The following is a 20,260-nucleotide window of genomic DNA, read 5'->3' as shown; positions in this document are numbered from 1 at the left end:
CCCCCTCCCTTCCGCCGGGACAAGAGAAGCGAGGGCCGCAAGGCTGAAAATAAACGGCTGCTAAGCACTGGGTGTGGTTGACGGCGGAAAACTAGGATTTCCAGCAGGGACTCAGGGGGATCCGCATCGACCGGTGAACGGAGGAAGCCACACTTGCGAACGTATACTCTAGCATGACAGACAGGTCCCAGTAACTACTATTATGCAGGCACGATAAAAACGAAAAAAAAAAAATCTCTGCAATGAGTACTCCAGGTTGTCTATTAACCGCAGCCCGTCAAGCGAGGGCGATGGTTTCAGAAATCGTCAACCTACAAGGTAGAAGCTATAAGCTGACGCATACATATACCAAAAATGTGGCGCAGCAGGTAACTATAATGATCGAGAAAGCACCGCCACAGCACGGAGACGTAGAGTCCTGGTCAAAAGTTCCCAGGCCATGCTTCCATAGAAATACATGGGATAGAGCCGTAAAGACTCCCCCCACCCACCCATGTACTAGCTGGAAACACGTATTTCAGCGTATTATTTTCTTCGAATCTGCCAGTATTCATATACGTTACATATGGGGCCATACGCGTGCGCAGGGTTGCCCTTTAGGAGGGGGCAAAGGTTAGTCGAAGCGCTCCCCTCCTCCCTATTACGTCAATGTATGGGGCTGACTTCACGCCCCCCCCCCCCCCCGCTCTTAGGTAACAAAGGGAGGAGGGCGGCCGACCCCCTACTCTCCCACTCCCCCTTTGCGCACACCTATCTATGTGTGGGACCACGACAGTACGATGACAAAATGTTAAACCAAGTGATGTTATAAATTAAGAGCATTTCGGCGATAACAGCTATGTACCAGCTGTAAAAGGCAGTGATACTTAATAGATGTACAACTTAGATCGTTGTGCACACGGGCGGATCCAGAGTGGGAGGATTAGGATGTACTAAGCACCCCCTCCCCCCCACCTACCTTTATTTTTCAATGTATACGCTGACGATGGGCATTGACACCCATAGTCAGCTATAGGTGCCAGACTTCCCATAAGCAAGCCCCCTACCCTATCCAGAAAATCCTGTACCCGCCCTTGACTGTGCATGCTAACTGTGCGTTACGGCGTCAATAATTAATATGCTGAAAAATATGACATATGTGAGCCCACAACATCTAGGTTACGTCAGCCATTGCACTGCTGCGCCTGAAATTACAGTCTGGTCAAAAAAAAAAAAAGTTCATTTCTCTTTCTTTCCCGCTGCAGCCGTACGTAACTTTTGGGCGAAAGGTTGCAACATTGGGTCGAATTTTCTCATCAGGCAATACTGCCAACGAAATAAAAGAGAAAAGATGAGGGACCTTCTGAACATCTTCGAAAATGTTAAATTTTGACGTTAGCGATGTCCAAAACTACGCAAATAAATCACGTAATTGTTTACACCACAACAATAAACATAACACAAGTGGCAATGCACAATGACGTCAGGCGTGCAGGTAACCATAAAGCGCAATATTAACTCTGACAGGCCATTACATAAATCACTCATCTGTCACAGAACAAACGAAACAAAAAAAAAATCTGCATATTTGCAAACGAGCAAATACTGTTACTCAACCCCACTGTTTTGCGCCTTCTATTGAAATATCTCATCAAGCAGTCGGCAGCACGAAGTACATCAATGATAAGCGAATGTCTTGACGGCCTTTTGAAGCATCAGCAATACGCAACTACTCAACCAAGGGTCGGCTCTTATATATATACACAGGTGATACTAACCACCGATGAATGAATGAAAATTAGGGAGAACGCACATTCAACGAGCAACACCAGCGCGAGGACATATATAAGCGAGAGAACAGCCCCACATGGCCCACGTCTGGCAGAGCCACACGCGGAGCAGCAGCACGGCGGACCAGGAGATGCATCACGTGATCCTGCCAGAGCTGCAGACGGACTAGCAGATCGGCAGCGGACGGAGCGGAGTGCGGCCGGGCCCTCTCCGTGTTCTCGTACGCACGGCGGCTAGCGTAACCGTCGCCTCTAACGTAGTTCTGCCTGCTCGCCAGCTAGAATATACGTCTTGCCACTAGCTTTGAGAACAAGAGAACATCACCTAGGCCGTCCGAGAGTTATCGAGAGCTTGCAGTGTTGGCAAAGGCCAACATGGCGCCCCAGCCTTGTCTGCCCTGCTACAAAGAGACTCGCCGCTGCTCGCATCGACGTCGCCGTGGAGGTAAGCGACCTTACTAATTGATAGCGCATCGCTAAGAACGCCAACTCTAAGCTGTTGCATAACGACCGTCTGTCCGCATAGCCGCGTAACTGTGGTACCCACCATTTGCGCGTACCAGAGGACGTCTCATCGCGCCCGATCTTTTCGTTGGAATAGGAACCATGTTGGGAGGGCCGCCGAGTGACACCGACCTGCAGTTTCCCCGCATCGAAGGCTGTGGACGTGTTGTCGTTGCTTGTGTATCCGCACTCGAAGCGTTGCTTGTTATAATTGGTTGCGAGAACTTGTCAGCGCGGACACTTTGGAGCTGGGAACCCGACTTCGTGAGCAGCCCCGCGCTCCGTGGGCAACACTGTGCACGCAGCCAGTTTTTCTTTGTTCTGTTTTTTTTTCCTGTCGCGCCCGGTGATGGTGATCTGCCGGGTAGCGTTAGGCGCTTGCATAGACAGCGCTGGACATGAAAAGCGTGTTTGCTTTTCAATAAGAAGCCTTCGATGCAGGGAACGTGTGCGGAAGCGAGACAGCAATTGAGCGTTTACGCTGACAGGGACAGCTAGGTAGGAGTGACTCCACCGTGTGCATGTGGTCGGCTGTCCGCCGTGTTTGTATGTTACAAGAGGCGTACAGTCGACCAAATCTTTAGCTATCGTGCATGAGTGGCAGTTTTTTCTGTGTATCTTTGCCATACGACTGAATTAAGTTTCAAGAAAGGTGAGGACAAGTGTAAAGCACATGTCCGCGAAGCAATTTTTTGTAATTTCGTTCCATACTATGGCGCTGAGAAAAAGTGGCTACTGCCCACAATAGTTAGACGTGACCGACTGTACGTCCATGACCATATCGCGGAGATCAATAGGCTCATCCGCTGCCTAGCGGACCGCACTGCTTAATGAGCGTATCCGTGCTGTGATGCACGAATATTGTAGTTCTTGGCTTGCGACTTGAAGGAACTGTGTGTGGTGCTCTCATTGCCTGCAGTTGTAATGAGACTCCGTTTCACATGATATATTTTTTGTTCTAGTGCATATTCAAAGGTTAGCTGGACCATGGAGTTTAACTGAGGTGATCACTTGAAAGTCTCGGTGTTACATATATTTATTTATTATTTACAGTACTTTACAGAGCCCTCGAGGGGCATTGTGTAAGGGGGGCAGTACAGATATGTTAGAAAAATATGTATACATATATATCTACACATACATAGGCAAATATTGAATATAATAGGAAATGCAGTTCAACTTATGAACATGTAAGCAAAATACATACTAGAAAAGTTAGTTACAGTATGTAAAGGTGAAATACAAAAAATATTATGACAGTAACTACAACCTAGCAATAGCGCGAAAATATCAGCAACAGTCCTATAAGTACAGATGATTACGAAGATGCAATAGAGCTGTTTTTGGTGCATAAGTATTTTTCAAGAGTATGATAGAACTTTGTGTGGTCTTGTTCTGACGCAAGATCATCTGGCAAATCATTCCACAAACGAATAGCTCGTGGAAGAGCCGACTGGTTAGTATTGCTGTACATGTGTGATAAGCTAAAGGTGTTATGTAGTCTGCTGGAAGTTCAATGTGCTAGATTAAGGTGAACAGATGGCATCATGCTGGTGTGGATGAGTTTGTGAAATAGTGATAAAAGTGAGATGTCGCGGTGAATTTTCAGTGGCTCGAGTGCAAGGCTATGTTTAATCTGTGTTAAGCTAAACTAGCTCTGTTCTGTATACATTCTAAGTTATCTATGAGGTATTGTTGATATGGTGACCAAATGGAGGATGCGAACTCCAGTTGAGGATGGATTAGAGCAAGATAAGCCAGTTTGTGAACCTAATGACCTTGATGTGCTGGCACAAATACAAGTGATATGTGTGGACCATGAAAGTGTAGAAGTTAAGTTTATGCCTAGGTATTTGTAATGATCAGTGCGTTCTACAATGTTATTATCAATTATGTATTGGCTGTTAAAGTTATCACGTTTTCGACTAAAGGTGATTAGTTTGCATCTGCTATGTTTTGCACCACTCGTTAATATGCTCGAGGTCTTTTTGAAGTGTTAGATGATCGCTATTGTTGCGGATGGGACTATAGATAATGCTGTCATCGGCAAATATACGCATACATGAGGATAAGTTGTCAGGCAGGTCATTAATGTAGATGAGGAAAAGTAAGGGACCAAGAACACTGCCCTGTGGTACACCAGAGGAAACGTAACAAAGTGATGAAGAGTGACTGTTGGCAATAGTGAATTGTTGGCGGTTAGTTGGGAAGTTTCTGAGCCATGTTAGCGTGAGTGAATCAAGTTTTAGTGATGACAGTTTTAATATCGAGCGACAATGAGCAACACGATCAAATGCCTTTGCAAAATCAAGAAATAAACAATTTGTCTGTAGATTACTGTTCATGTTAGAATGTAGGTCAGTGGTGAACGCCGAGTTGAGTCTCGCAAGAACGACCCTTTCGGAACTCGTGCTGGTTAGAGAAAAAGAAATTGTTAGATTCTAGATGCGCATAAATGTTAAAGCTATGATATGCTCAAGTATCTAGCATATATTATATGTGTATTCCTTTTTCAGACACTTTGCAGTACAAGAACTTGCCTTGGTGACTTGTTTTGTGAAGTGGAAGCCTGGCCACACCAACGGTGAAGTTCCATACTGCATATTCCTATATTCCCGTGGTTGGAGACACTAAAGCCAATAGAATGAAGCCTGGATTTCCCACCATGCCTAATTACAAATGTGAGAGCTGTTCATTTGTTGGCAAGAACAGGAAGCACCTAGCCAATCATGTAGCCTTAAACCATAGCACACGCGTTTATCGGTGCAGTCTGTGTGCATTTGTTACTCGCTACCAGGCCAACTTTTACCGGCACAGGCGTAGCATTCACAAACTCAATAGTGCCAATGTATGCGAAATGTGTGGCCGGTTGTGTGAGAGTCAAGATGAGCTTGTAGTGCATACGTCAAGTGAACACCCACAGTTTTTAGATGTGCTTTTAAGGAAGTTAGAAGCTAAGAGAATACGGTATGCAAAATATGCCGAAAGAGTGAACATGGTGGATGGAGACAATAACCATGCAGCATTAGAACAAGTACCTGAGAATGATTTCATGCCAGAAGTGGTTTCTGGTGATGCTACAGATGAAGCGCATTCGGAAAATGGCGCATCTGAAGAACAGAGTGAAGGCATTGGACAGTCAAGGAAAAGGCCACGTGAGAGTTCACCTCCTGAATCCAACAAGAAGGGCCGTACTGGAAGGCGAACCTACACTTGTTCAGAATGTGATTTGGTAACCAAGTGGCCAAAAGAGTTCCTCAGCCATAGGAAAGATGTCCATGGTGATAGAATAAACATTCACGACTGCCCCTTTTGCGAGTATGCATCTAAACAACCACAGAAACTACAGAGACATTGCAACATTATCCATAAGGAAGAGATGAACAGTGAAAATCGGAGGCGTGATGTCAAGACTGTGGCACCAGCAGCACCGCAAGCTCTTGCAGCTGCAGCTGAAGTCGGTATGCACGTTCAAGAGAAGCTCTTCAAATGCAGCAGTTGCAACTTTCATGCGAGGAGCAAAGTTCATGTGGATGAACATGAGAAGACTGTGCATTTGAAACGGCGGTTCTATCGTTGCCAGCAGTGTGGCTATGTGTGTCATGAGAAAGGTCGTTATACTCGCCATTTGCGTTTTCACAGTTTGCCGAAGATTAAGTGCCAGTTCTGCAACTTTCAGACTTGCTACAAATGGAACATGGACAGGCACCTCAAGTACCACACTTCGGATGGCGAGTTTCGCTGCAACAAGTGTGGCTTCATGACAATGGCTCGTAAAAGCCTCACTGCCCATTGTTTGCATCATCATAATGAAATTTTGAAAGATACTTCAGCTAGTGAGGGAGAAAACACTGAACATGAAAATGATGATGATGATGACAGGCTCATGATTGATGAAGATGCTGGAGAAGACTCTGTTTCACCGCCACCACCACTCAGAATGACTCTGAAACGAACTGGTGACACTGCTGTTGTTCAGACAAGTGAAGGGGCAATGCGCAAGTGTCGATACTGTCCTCAGCAAGTTCTGTGGCCATCCGAGCTCAAGAGACATGAGGCAACTCATTTTAAAATGAATAAGAAACATGGATGCCCTCTTTGTCAAGTTCGCTTTGACCAGCTTGACCACCTTGAGAAGCATGTAACACTTGACCACCAGGAAGAACCATCTGAGAAGATCATTGATTCCAGTCCTGGTACAAGTGCACCCATCATCATTGAATTGGGAAAAACTGATGATTCTACAGCTCGAGCTAGCTATTCAGGTTCTACTCAAGCCCTTGACATCTCTATAAAGAGTAAGCAGCCTATGCATACCTGCCACCAATGTGGCTATACCACACGTTGGATTTCAGAACTGAGAAAGCACGAGTTGGTCCACGGAAACTTAAAACCCTTCAAGTGCACCTACTGTTCTTACACAAGTCGTTGGAAAGGCGACATGACACGTCATGTTTTCCGTATGCACAAGGAGAATACTGGAGCAGCTGACGGCCCCAGTGGAGAAGTAGAACAAGCAAAGTCCAGCCATGTGTTGCGATTTTTGCTGTCTCAACCAAAAAATGCGGACCATGATTATGACTCTAAAAGTGCCGAAGCATCTGGCAGCAAGGACAGTGGAGCTATGTCTGGGAAGTTTGCTGGAAAGCATATTGAATATCAGTCTTCATACCAGGCTACTTCAGGAGTAGCCAGGATTGTTCAGAAGTACAAGTGTCCACAATGTTCGTTTTTGACTCGTACAGCCTCGCGATTTCATGTGCACATGATACAGCACCTCAACAAAAGGCCGTTTATGTGCTCAGCGTGCAACTATCGTTCAAATTGGCAATGGGATGTTAACAAGCACATCAAGTCAAAGTCTGCCAATGACTTCAAGCACAAGAAGGCCGAACTCGTAGTCATGGATGAAACTGGGTTTAAGAATTATGCCAAGTACAAGGTTCATCTTGTGGACGTGGAAGAATCTGCTAAAGGCGATAAAGTTCTCCAGCCTACACCATCTCCGAAGCCCAGTTCAGAAGTGCAACTGGTCCGTCCTGATGAAACGGAGAACATTGTGGTAACACCTGACATACTGTATGGTGACCAGGATGACTTGGCTGGCCCTCTACCTGACACTAGTGGACGCCAACAATTGTTATATTGTGGCCACTGCAGGTTTGCTCACAGTGATCGCAGAGTGGTTATTGCTCATTTAGGCACTCATACAGCAGTGAAACCTTATCGTTGCCGTCTTTGCAGCTTCGTTTCAAAGTGGTACCACATTGTTCTAATGCATGTGAGGCACCGACACAACACTGGCCCAAAGGACATTGAAAACAAGGTTTCCTTTGTGGAGGAAGGCTTTATGTTTCGCTTAAAAGAAGAAGAGCCTGCCCCACCACCTGCACCACCTGCACCACCAAGTGCAGAACAAAAACATTTGAAGTGCGCTGTGTGCCCTTACCAATGCTCCAAAGGGTGCCACATGGAGTTCCATATGAAACAGCATGTGCCAAGAGAAGGAGCTATTTTCAAATGCAAATACTGCCCATTCTATGCTAATGTGAAGAAAACCTTGTCACGTCACATGCAGCTTCATAACGCAGAGCAGAAGCCAATCGTGGAAGCACTGCCTCGTTTACCTATGAAGACAGATGCTAAGAAACATTCATGTGAACATTGCCCATACATGTCTGACAACAAAACGCAGTACCTGTACCACAAGCAGTTTCATCGACCAAACAAGAATGCTCCCCACAAGTGCACTCACTGCAACTATTGGTCAACTCACAGCCACCTTATGGCGCAGCATCTAAAGGTACACAAGTCTGCTGATGGAACAACGTTGAATGGAGCATCAAACAGTGGTGGCATCCAAGCCATGACAACTATAGTCAATGGCACAGCACACCGCATGTTCAAGTGCAGGTTCTGTCCTCTGACTAATAAGCGCAGGGCTAATGTGAAAATTCATGAACGTATGCACACTGCGTCAAAGGGAGCCAAATTCCAGTGTCTTCTCTGCAGCTATCGATGCAACAACACTGGTGTTCTCGCCAGCCACATGAAACTGCACAAAGCGGACAACCCGTCCTTGGACTTGAACAGAATGAAGACATTCTGTGAAAATCTAAATGCATTGCCTCCCCGGCCAGCTATTGCCAAAAAGTCTGCTCAAGAGTCAACAGCTGCAGCAGTGCAAAGGTCAGAGATTGCGGCATTAAAAGACAAGATGAAAGTGGTACCACGCAAGAAGATATTTAGTTACTTCTGTGAGAAGTGTCCAGCCATGTTCAAGAGCCACACTGACTTGGACACACATAAGACATACCACAACTCTGCTCATCTCTATCCATGCCACTTGTGTGATTACAGAGCCAGACACAAGCCTCATCTGCACAAGCACCTTCTTGTCCACACACCAGAATATGCAGAACGCCAGAACGGCTTTACACTGGCTGAGATTCGTAGCCAAGATCGCAGTCATAATGTAGAGCCTGAGGCGCCTGCTACTCCGCCGCCAGTTGCTGCAGATCAGATGTTACTTCTGGAGAAGGCCGAGACGCGTGCCTTTGTAGATGCTGGTTCTCGGGGTTTGGGAGTCCAACTGCACCGCTGCACTCGCTGCCCTGCAGTCTTTCAGAAGGCTACTACACTTGAATACCACATTAGTCTACATGGTAGCTCAGGTGTGTACGCCTGCCACTTCTGCAACTATGCTGCAAACAGTGCAGCCAATGTCAATGCACACACACACCTTCACTACCGAGGTGCATTGAAGCAGAAACAGCCTCGCAAGACGTTTCGATGTGACAAGTGCCCTGCATCATTTTCAAAATACAATCGCTTTCAAAAGCACCTTGCCCTCCATGGATGCAAAGAACGATTTTGTTGTTCGCACTGCGACTATTCAGTCAAGTTTGCAGCAAACCTTGTTAAACATCGCAAGATTCATAAAGTTCTTGTGCCTGAATCTGAGACTACAAAACCAAAGTCTCCGACACCACTTGTGGTTACAAGCACACCCCAGCCATCTGAAAAAGGCACCGAGCCCAGCCCTGCTGCATCTCCATCAGAAAGTGGAACAGTGGCTCCTGCACCAGCACCTGTAGAGGAGAAGCGTGTTTACATCTGCAGCCGATGCCCATATGCATTCCATCGACGCGAGACCATTGTAAATCACCTTCAACGTCACTGCACTTCAGAGGGGATGCGCTGTACCTTCTGCGATTATCGGTCTGTTCATACGTCGACTTTGAGGGACCATGCAAGATGTCATTTTCAGCCAATGCGACACTACAAGCCACAGGCGTACATGAAGTGCGATTCGTTAGAAATTTGGGGTACGATGAGTGATGGCACCAGGACATTGCTATTTCGAGATGACGGAGATGATAATTATTTTCCAAACCTTCATGACTGCAATGATGCTGGTGAAAATGATGCAACACCATCACGCCCGACTTCAACACCAACTTCATCGACAGTGTCCATCGACAGTTCATCGACAGTGTCCAGTTCTCCTGAATTACACTTGAACAACAATAATCATGAGCCTCCTGTCATGGTACCAGTTGAGCAAGAGGTGGATGACATAGTTTTGGCAAGCAAGGAAACACTTGATGACTTGGTGAGCAGTGTTGTACTCAACAACTCAAAAGAAGAAATGCCTGCTGGTTGTAAGACGCAAGTGATCAACATCGTTGTCTTGGATGGAACCAAACAGCTTAGTGAAATTGATGAAGCTGAATCTGCACATACAGAGCACAAGAATGAAAGTGAAACTGCATGCAAAGAAGATGGAGAAAGTGCGCAAGATCTCTTCAATCGTATTTGCAATCCTGATGCGACTGAGTATGAAGACATGGAAGATGAAAAGGATGTGTACTGTGACTCAATAGTTGAGGATCCAGATGTTAGTGATGTCCAATGTGAAAATGTTGGTTCTGCTGACCGTGGAGCTCTTGTTGCTGGCAGCGACCCTGTGCTGAAAGCTGTTAAGCATCCCGAGGATAGGGAGTTCTTGAATTTAAGTGAATGTGAAGTGGCTACAGAGTGCAAGGACACATTACTGCACAGCATAGAGCAGACCAGTCAGCTTTCAACAGCAGATGTTCTAGATGATTCAGAAGGCTCAGCCGCTGCTACTGATGAATGCCTGAAGGGAGTGTTGAAGATGGACATAGCATCCGACGCAGACAGTTCATGCATTGTAAAGGAACTTGAAAATAGTAGGTCTGGTTGCTCTTCCAGCCTTACTGGTTTTCAAGTCAATACAGGAGAAGCTGATGGTGGTCATTTGTGCATTGGTCCAGAGGAATCTGTCCTGTCCGATTCGCCTATCAATATAGAGCTAGACGAGTGTGGTTTTGAAGATTCAAGGTACAATTTGCAACCCGAGGAGAACAGCCCATGTGAAATGCAAAGGGAATGTGATTTTTCCGGACCCAGTGCTGGGCTTAATGGCTCTAAGCAAGATTATATTCCATTGAGCCCTTGTCAAGATGTCAACTTGAATGCTCATAACGGTGGCTCCTGTTTTGATGAAGATAACAAGGTAGAAGATGAAGAGGTTTTGTGTGATCTTACAGACTTTGGCTCCACAAACAAAGAATCTGGCTGTCTGGAAATAAGGGAAGAATCGGAAGCTGTCGAGATTGAACTTAGTGGAGGACATGGCTGTGCTGCGGAAGAACCAGAAGCCAAAGAGATTGATAAACTTCAATCGGAAGCTGATGTAGCCGCCTGCATAGTGCAAGACGATGTCGTAGAAATTGAAATTGGTTCATCACTGCCTACCATCAAAACAAATTCTGGTGATGACACTGTGCTTGTACCACAGGACGTATTTGAAATGCAGTCACCTACAGTCCTTCAGCATGGCATAGTAGTTCAGGAGCTTGACCAAGGTGGCGGGCTAACTGATGTAGCCGAGCAAGGTGCTCCTGTTGACTTGGAGCGTTTTCCTGAGCACAGTGACAAAGGTGGCTGTTCCTCTGATGTTGACAATGTTCAAGGAATGCTGGATGGGGCATTGTGATGTTGCTACAGAACTGGTACTTCTGATAACGTTTTATGTCACAGATTTTCGCTGTGCTCTTTGAGTGCAAGTCCAGTTAATATTTCCACTAGCAAGTTTTTTTTTGTTTGTGTAGTTTTCTAATGTACAGATCATTTTTCATTTAAGTTGCTTTCTTTACGTGCGCTGGTCCCCTTTTACATTTATTATTGTAGTTCAGGATTCCTTTTGGCTGTTCAGTGTTTTAGTTCTAATGGCTTCCGTGCTGTCATTTGGCCATGGCAGCAAACATTTTTTTTATTGTTCATATGATGGAAACACCTGAAGCCATTATATATATACCAATGTACAGATCATTTATCATTTAAGTTGCTTTCTTTACGTGCGCTGGTCCCCTTTTACATTTATTATTGTAGTTCAGGATTGCTTTTGGCTGTTCAGTGCTTTAGTTCTAATGGCTTCCGTGCTGTCATTCGGCCATGGCAGCAAACATTTTTTTATTGTTCATATGATGGAAACACCTGAAGCCTTTATATATATATATATACATATGAATATATATACATATATACATATGAATATATAAAACTACCTGCTGCATTTTTACAGTTGTAGTTTTTTAGCAGGTATGTTTGGTGTATTAATAGTGTACAATGCGAACTGCATTTTTTTGTATTTATATACTCTTTTTTTTGTACCCTTTTATATACAAGTTTGTGTTTATCTAACATTTATTAGTAGCTATTGCTGAATTTGCCACTGTATAGAAGTTTAGTTTATATAACAATCATTACTAGCCAATACTAAATTTGCCACTGTTCGGCAATTGGTTAACTGTTGCGTTTTGCTTTTTTATTGGTTAACTAATATGTGTTACTTGTCTCGTTCATAAAGAAGTTGCTGTGTATGGATATTTATCTTTGTAATTAAGCTTTTCGAATCGCACTATGCTGTAAAGGGATTACGCATTGCTAGCAAGAGAGGTCAGTGTATGACTGGTCCTTGGTCCCTTGAGAATGTGAGCCCTTTTTTCCCCCCTAGTCAAGTTCATACTTTGTATGTAGTAACTGGACTATTATGTAACACTTGCGGTTGTGGGTATGTCACTGTGCACATGTTGTTGCATAGTGTATGATTGAATGTGTCTTTTTCACTCAGTGACCTTTTCTTCTTTCTTATTTCTTTGTTGCTATTATTTATCATTACGGTTGTGCAGTAATGATAAATACTGCAGCTTTGGTAGCTGCTTGTCTTCTAAGTTGTTTCATGTTCATGAATCATTCATACACTGTTTGTTTAGTGGTGTTAACACTGCAAGTCTGTGTTTACACGTGTGTGATGGCATATATTAGGGATGGGGGAGGGGGGACCATTTATTTGATGCAGTCGCAGGTCTTTTGTGTTGTGTGATTCGCACATAGTGTGTGCAAAAAGAAGAAAAATCACCGATAAAAGTGGCACATTTTGTTTAGTGATCGTCACAAGCTCAGGTGAATTAATTGCATTTATGCTTAACCTTTGTGTAAGTGTTTGGTAGCTGCTTGTCTTTTAAGTTGTTTCATGTTCATGCATCATTCATGCACTGTGTGTTTAGTTGTGTCAACACTGCAGGTTTAAGTGTTTACACATGTGTGATGGCATATATTAGGGATGAGGGGGTGGGACCATTTATTTGATGCAGTCGCAGGTCCCTTGTGTTGTGTGATTTGCACATAGTGTGTGCAAAAAAAAAAAAAAAGAAAAAATCACCGTAAAAGTGGCACATTTTGTTTAGTGATCGTCACAAGCTCAGGTGAATTGTGTTTATGCTTAACCTTTGTAAAAGCATTGTGCCTCTTTCAAGGGGGCTTGATATTTAGCAATCGCTAGTTCAACCAAATTGTGTGAAGACCAAAAAGTCTGTAGAGAGAGACTTTAATTTTGTTTGGCTGTTGACAATAAAGACATTCAACTTGCTTTGTACCTTTGTGTACACAACTTTTGCTTGACTTTTTTTTCATTGGCTTGGGGGATGCTCCCGTGTCTCATTTCACTTGAGTCCCAGACTGTGAATGAAATTAAATGGTACAAGCACTTGCCAGCCAGTGACAATGCCATTGCTCCTACTTGCAGTGGTAGTTGGTTAGTATGGAAGTGATGCAGGTCTCCCATTACATTTTCCAATTTTGATGGCAAAAGGCACTGCACTCTGCAATTTCATAATTAAAATATGAAAAACTATTTTAATTTATGTTCTGTGTTGCATAATTGAAAAATAGGTTAAACAAATTTTCTGAAAACCTATAAATTGCTAAAACGAAAGGGTGTCCCTAAATGTATATATTTAAAATATTTGTGAAAAATTGAACATATATACAAATGTACAAGTGTAAGTGCAATATAAACTTTCCCCTTATCCCAGACTAGTGTGATACTGATAGCAATGGCTCGTTTTAATGCTTTTTCATTCTGCTATGAACTCGAGGTTTGTAATAACCGAGACTCCCCCAGTTTTCTAGAAAGCCTGGAAAGGTATGCATGCATGTTCAATGGCTGGTATCATTGGGCCGTTATGTTACATAATAGTGGACATTGCCCAATGTGGGAAATAAGGTAGGTTTGCGAAGCTGCCCATGTTTTCGAGGAAATAGGCTAGCCGGTGGAAAAAAAAAAAAAAAAAGAGTGCCAAGGAAAACAACCAGATACATGACAAAAGTTGGCGAGCGGGCTCTTGCAGATTGCTTTAAGTAGCTTGGTGACCCCCAGATTGTTCTGGGTTCAAGTGCTCTTTGAATATGGTTGAAGTTTTGTAGTCAAATAATCTTTGTGCCAACACTTGGTTGTCAATAAATGTTAAGAAACTGTTTTATTTTCCAAAAGGTGTACCACTTTTGGCTGTGAACTAATTGAACAGTGTGGGGTCACCAAGTTTGTGAACTCTAGTTATTTGACAGTTGATTCTTTTATTGAACTTTTTATCATTTTGTGTAACCAATATTGTGGGTTCCTTTGATGGCTAGTTTTATGTGCAAAGTAAATTTGCATTGGCTCAAGCGTGGGACTAGTACTTTGCCAGATCTCTTTATCAAAGTTTTATAATATGTGAGGTTTAACGTCCCAAAACCACCATGAGAGAGACTGTAGTGGAGGGCTCTAAAAATTTTGACCATCTGGTGTTCCTAAATGTGTGCTGACATCGCACAGCACACAGGCCTCTAGCATTTTGCCCTCATCAAAATGTTACAACGGTGGCTGGGATCGAACCCGCGCCCTTCGGGTCTGCTGCCGAGCACCTTAATTAACCACTGCTCCACCATGGCAGACGCTTCATCAAAGTTTTATAATGTACTTAGCAGCTGCTTACAAGATAATAGGATTGTTCACATTTCTCGGAATTTATGAACATTAATAAAGACAGCAACAATGAATCTCTTGTAGAAATTCAACCAACCTTTTCCTCACTCTCTCAGCACTCCAAGTTCATTTTCAAACTGTGCCAAAATTGTTTAATTTGGGTTTCTTGGCCTGGTAGTAGAGTTTAAGGTAGTGGTCATGTGTGTTGGCGGTACACATTGAGGGTTAAAAAGGCATTGCTCCTCTTTGAATCATGCCACTCAAAGCTTGTAAAGAAAGGTATTGGTTATTTGTGCCTTGGGAATTCTTTAATAAAGAGCTGTGTGCATTCACTGCACCTTAGTCTCCAAAAGCAGGTGATTAGGCTGTAATCCAGCGCTTGTCCTGTCTGGTTGTTTTCCTCTGCTGCCTTTGTTTATTTTTCACTGGTTTGTTCTTCCAATGACTATGAACCAACTTGTCTTTCATAATCATCTTGTGGTTTTGGGATGTAAAACCCCAGATATTAATATTACCTTTCTCTTCCTGTTTTTTCCTCCACCTCACTCCCACATTGCTTCTCCTCAGCCTCACTTTGCTTTCCCGCCCCCTTTATATGCACGGTTATGATATAAATGGCTACGTTATATGTGAAGGAAAGTGTAAATTGAAGGGCTCATTTCCTTTGTCAGGCACAATATTAATAAGAACTAACAGACAATAATGCCATGGAAAGCATGGAGATGTTAATAAAAGTAATTGTAATGTAACTTTGAAGTAACAAAAGTGGACAAAAAGATAACTTGCCGCCGGCAGGAGCCAAACCTGTGACCTTCGAGTAACGCGTCCGATGCTCTACCACTGAGCTACGGCAGCAGTTGTCCGCCATCCATGCTATAGGGTATATATGTGCATTTAAACGTGGCAGCATCAGTCAGCGCTACCTGTTGCCATGAAGGTGAGAGTAGAACACTCATCTTGCCTGTTAGGCGTCGCGTAGTACGTGATCTTATTGCGAGATGGCACCTGACCAATAATTTCTCGCATACCAATTTCGCCCTGTGTTTTACGGCAAGAAATGAAGATAGCATTCGACAGCTTGGGCCCCTAAAGTGCTCCCCAATCAAAACTGCTCATTAGAACAAAAAAAAAAACATTTGTCAAAGTGAAACTTGACTGGATTAAACAGCTTTGTTATTGCTTGTTATCACAAGCTAAAGGAAACATCAGGTGTTCAAAGGAAATTTTCAACCCATTTATTTATCGTGCTATTCATTCACATGTGAATTCATGCTTACTGGGGATCTCGTGAAGAACTCGGTAATTTTTTACTACCCTTGTGCTCTTAAGACTGCAACGGTCACAAATTGAATTACTGTGTCTGAACGCTCATGAACCTTCCCAGCAACACTCTGCTGGGTAGAAAAGGACTTAAGTTTCTCCAAACGCATCATGTTTTCCATCCAGAGGCATTGCCTCCGTTTAGCACTCATGATAACCACTTTTCATCACATTATAACGAAGCACCATTGTCTGTGTGAAATCATCTTCAATTAGCTCTGGCTGTGTGTCATTGACAGAGCTGTTCAAGAAAGCCAGCATAAAACTCTGCTAGAAAAATTGCAGTTGTACTTGTTGATGTGATCAGAATGACTCGGGAGGCATAGAATGGTGTCATGGAATATGTTTGTAGAACTGAAGTGCACTATGCCCTAAGTCTATTAGTAGTGGCAATATGATCGAAAGGTGGGCTAGTTGGTAATTCATCATGGTTCAGCGAACTGGGAGCGCGGGGGTAAACACAAGACACAAAGTAAAGAAGCCATCCGTCATTATCACTACCTGACTGTGAGTTTAATTATATTGATAATTCGTAGACAAGTGCTTCGAATGAACGCCACGCTTGCTGCTCACACTATCATCTTAGTTCTGTTGACATGCGCACCCTTGTGTACTTATATGCCCTTCAAACGTGAGAATAAACCAGTTGTTAGTTGAGCGCTCGTGCTGTGTGCCTCTTCTTTGCTTTGTGTCTGTGTTTACCCCTGTGCTCCCAGTTCACTGAACCATCATTTATTAGTAGTGGGTTGAATGGCACTTTTGTGGTATTCGAGATTGCAGAAAAGACTCACCAATTTATTGAGAAAGGACTTGAAGTAGCCTTTCGATGGCTTCCAAGTCATTGTGAAATAATTGGCAATGAACAGGCCGATCGAGCTGCCCGTTCTGCCCATACTGAAAGCGATGAAATATCAATTCCGCTTTCCAGAACCGATGCTGCACGGAAATTCCGCATGCTTGCTCGCAAGCGCACTAAGACACAATGGAATGAGTCACATTTCATTCATGCACGGTTGTGTACCTTAGACCCAACTCTCAGTCTTCGAATTCCTCCGGAATTACGCTGACGAGACGCTACTATGCTGTGCCGATTATGGTTGGGCGTCGCATTTACCAATGCGTACGCGTTCCGCATAGGAATGGCTGACACTGCTGCATACGACCATTGCGGCAGTGACGTAACAACTTGGCACATTCTGTGTGAATGCCCACAATACTGCTCGCAGAGACAGTCACTCTGCAATGCACTAGATGAACCGGACAACCAGCCTCTTTCGGGAGAAAGAATCTTGCGCTACCGACAGGACTTTGTCGCAGAAGAAGGCTGTGAAGGCGCTCCTGCGCTTCTTGCGTTCAATTGGCCTGTCCAAACGACTGTGATCGGAAGTCCCTGAATGTGTGCGCACGTGATTTTTTTTTCTAATTTATTTTATATCTCTATCTATATCCTCTTCTCGACCCTTTTCCCCACCCCAAGACTGGGTAGCAAACCAGTTCTTCTAGGTTAACCTCCCTGTCTCTTCCTTTTATTTATTTCTCTCTCTCTTGAGGTGAAAATAAAAATAGTTTTTACAATTGAATAGTTCATTTAAGTTGACATGTGCTCAAGTGGCTTTTTACTGCATATGTAGCAAATCAACGCCCTAATTTGCGCAAGAAGTTTTTTCAGAAGTATGGTGAGTTTGCCACACCATAAGAATAATTTTGCAGAAACTGATTTTTCACGCAGTGTCAGAGAATGAATAACTATACAATAGTTTACAGAAAAGTACACAGACCAATGCCTACCAAATAGCAACGTCCTGGCTGTTTGCCCCATTGTTACAGGTATGCCACTGTGGTGCAAGTTTTCTCTTCGTGGAGATAAGCCAGTGATAACAGTTTCTGTCCACTTGCCACGTTCGTACTTATGCTGTTCATTCTGTTGATGCTTGATGGACACGTGTCTGGCTTTATTCTTTCTCTTGTCACTGCAACCACTGCCTAAATAGCTCCTCCGCGGTGGTCTAGTGGCTAAGGTACTCGGCTGCTGACCCGCAGGCCTCTGGATCGAATCCCGGCTGTGGCTGCTACATTTTTGACGGAGGCAGAAATGCTGCAGGCCCATGTGGTCAGATTTGGGTGCATGTTATAGAAGTCCAGGTGGTCGAAATTTTTGGAGTCCTTTACTATGGTGTCTCTCATAATCATATGGTGTTTTGGGGCGTTAAACCCCACATATCATCATCGCTGCCTACATATTAGCCTTTCATTTCACAATAAAGCTTAGTTCAATGTTAGTGCTTGTCTGCATCCTTTCTTGTCCCTTGTGTTGCTTCCACGCTTCTATTATAATTCTGATCACAAAAGGATACCTGCAATGCAGAAGCCAAAATGCTCTTCACCATTACTCCTTCTTTAATGGCTTGAGCCGAAATGTGCCATCCTTTCATGACCCTTTTTCGTTGGGAAAAGAAGTCTGAAAAAGTAACACCAGGAATACAGGGTGGCTGGGGAAGCTGTGTGATGCCATGCTTCATGAGGAAGTTCATGAGAGCGATGGCCACATGGCTCAGCACATTGTCGTGACTTTTTGCCAGTGAAGGGTGTCCCGACCGTTGCTCATTTTCAACTTGCTCTCTACCTTCCCGTAGCAATTTGCACCACTCAAAAACACTTGGCCAACCGATGGAATCACTCCCAGAAGTCGTATCGATCATGTCATGGTTCTCACGCACAGTTTTGCCCAGTTTTAAGCAAACTTCACCGTGTAATGCTTCTTTAACGAAATTTGTTGTGAAGATGACAAGGCACCTTGAAAGGCGCTCACCTTAAACATAATTTATACTCCACAAAGGCATGCAGATGACTGGTAACTGGTGTGCGGTAGACAAGTTCCTCCAGCACCTAACTGGCACAGGAACATCCCTCCCCTCCTTTTATCAAGTTTTTGGGGAAAAAGCACTCTTAATACTTTCCGGACAAACCTGGCCTCCTCAATTTGTTTAATTTACAATAGGCATGTGTAATAATTATATTTGAAGTTACAATTAAGTAGGAATATCAACTTCTATTTTGCTTGATTAGTACAGCTTTACATATACTTTCATCTACAACAGTAATTTTTATTCATAAAAACAGGAAGTGAGTGATTTTGAATGGATTGAATTTCTTGGTAACAATAAAGAAAAACAGACCTACACCTATTTCTACTAGTCAAATTAATGCTACACATTTAAAAGGTGCCTTATGCATTAATATTATGCATAAATATTAGGTGTGTACAAATAGTAATTTCTGAGAATTAATGAATTACTAGCTTAACAGTGCTGGAAGTGAATCATAATTAATGAGGAATATTTTTGTAATAGTTTTTGCGTAAGGATGATTTTTCTTCCAGCATCGATACAGAAAAAAGTCCAGATTCTGGTACTCAGAAGGTTAGCAGATTTCTGCCTTTAGAGCACCCTTTAGAAAATATGAATATTAAAAGCACATGTGGACTATTAACACCAGATTGTAATTTTATTTACACACTTGCACATGCACCATTTATTGCAAGAATGTAGTTACAAAGTGCACTTTTGAGAGACCTTTAGTATTTATTTTTATATTTACAGATACTGCAGACCTGTAGGAGATTTTAGCTGGTGGAAATATATCATATTATGGTACAAATGCAGCAACAAAACAAAGCAAGGTAGAATACATTGCTGTTAAAAAATCAAATACAACAAATATATTGGTTATGTAAACAAATACATTGTTAATGCTATTGCACATATATATGCAGTATGTATATGAAACATCAACTAAATAAATTAAAAACTTGTCAAAAAATACATATTATGATCGGAGGTCATATTGGATATCAGAACATAATAAACAGACATTTGCAGCAAATGTGTGATACCTCCTTTGAGACTAAATCATCAAGGCACACATTGCCTCTAGTGGTTCAAGAGCAAAAAAGTGCTTCTTTTTTAGTTGAATGGTTGTAACGAATGGTGATAGAACATTACCAAGTGTTTTCTCAACCGTATGTACTATTTACAATTAGAATACAAGATACAAGCTGTGTCCATAAGTAATTCTATCCTACTAAATAACACCAAGTTTTGGATGACAAAAATTCTACTTATAATTATTGCAAATAAACCTGAACAACCTAGCTCCTTTGTATACAGCATGTTCTGTTGCGTAGGGTAGAAAACTGGGCATGTGCCTGGTTAACCTCTCTGCCTTTTATCTTGCTGTTCTTGTCTATTGCTTTTCTTTTCATTGTTGCTGCCCACTAATACTGCGTTATTTCTTCCCTTTCATGATCTAATGTGCAGAAATGAGAGTGCTC

General features: G+C 43.1%; 1 protein-coding gene and 1 long non-coding RNA gene across 3 annotated transcripts in view; one reads left to right on the top strand and one right to left on the bottom strand.

The window, feature by feature from the left end:
* The window catches only part of LOC119176151 (uncharacterized), a 32,695-nt gene extending 30,124 nt beyond the window's left edge, over nucleotides 1-2,571 (bottom strand). Inside the window, exon 1 of the long non-coding RNA XR_005110432.2 lies at nucleotides 2,317-2,571. This is a non-coding gene — a long non-coding RNA (uncharacterized LOC119176151). The remainder of the gene's footprint in view (nucleotides 1-2,316) is intronic.
* LOC119176150 (uncharacterized) lies at nucleotides 1,769-13,239 on the top strand. Of its 2 annotated transcripts, none has more exons than XM_037427297.2 (2): nucleotides 1,769-2,214; nucleotides 4,790-13,239. In XM_037427297.2, the coding sequence occupies exon 2, from the start codon at nucleotides 4,918-4,920 to the stop codon at nucleotides 11,296-11,298; it is 6,381 nt and encodes a 2,126-aa protein (XP_037283194.2). In that variant the 5' UTR covers nucleotides 1,769-2,214; nucleotides 4,790-4,917; the 3' UTR covers nucleotides 11,299-13,239. The 2 variants fall into 2 exon arrangements, with proteins under 2 accessions (XP_037283194.2, XP_037283195.2); XM_037427298.2 differs by lacking the exon at nucleotides 1,769-2,214 and adding an exon at nucleotides 2,613-2,771.
* The last annotated feature ends 7,021 nt before the right edge of the window (nucleotides 13,240-20,260 follow it).

Source organism: Rhipicephalus microplus, chromosome X (genome assembly GCF_043290135.1).
Source record: "Rhipicephalus microplus isolate Deutch F79 chromosome X, USDA_Rmic, whole genome shotgun sequence".
Taxonomy (NCBI): Eukaryota; Metazoa; Arthropoda; class Arachnida; order Ixodida; family Ixodidae; genus Rhipicephalus; species Rhipicephalus microplus.
Note: the sequence above shows the minus strand (reverse complement) of the source record. Positions and strands in the feature narration are given on the sequence as shown.

Excerpts from the sequence above, each read along its gene's own strand:
- LOC119176150 (XM_037427297.2), top strand. The coding sequence starts at position 4,918 with ATGAAGCCTGGATTTCCCACCATGCCTAATTACAAATGTGAGAGCTGT.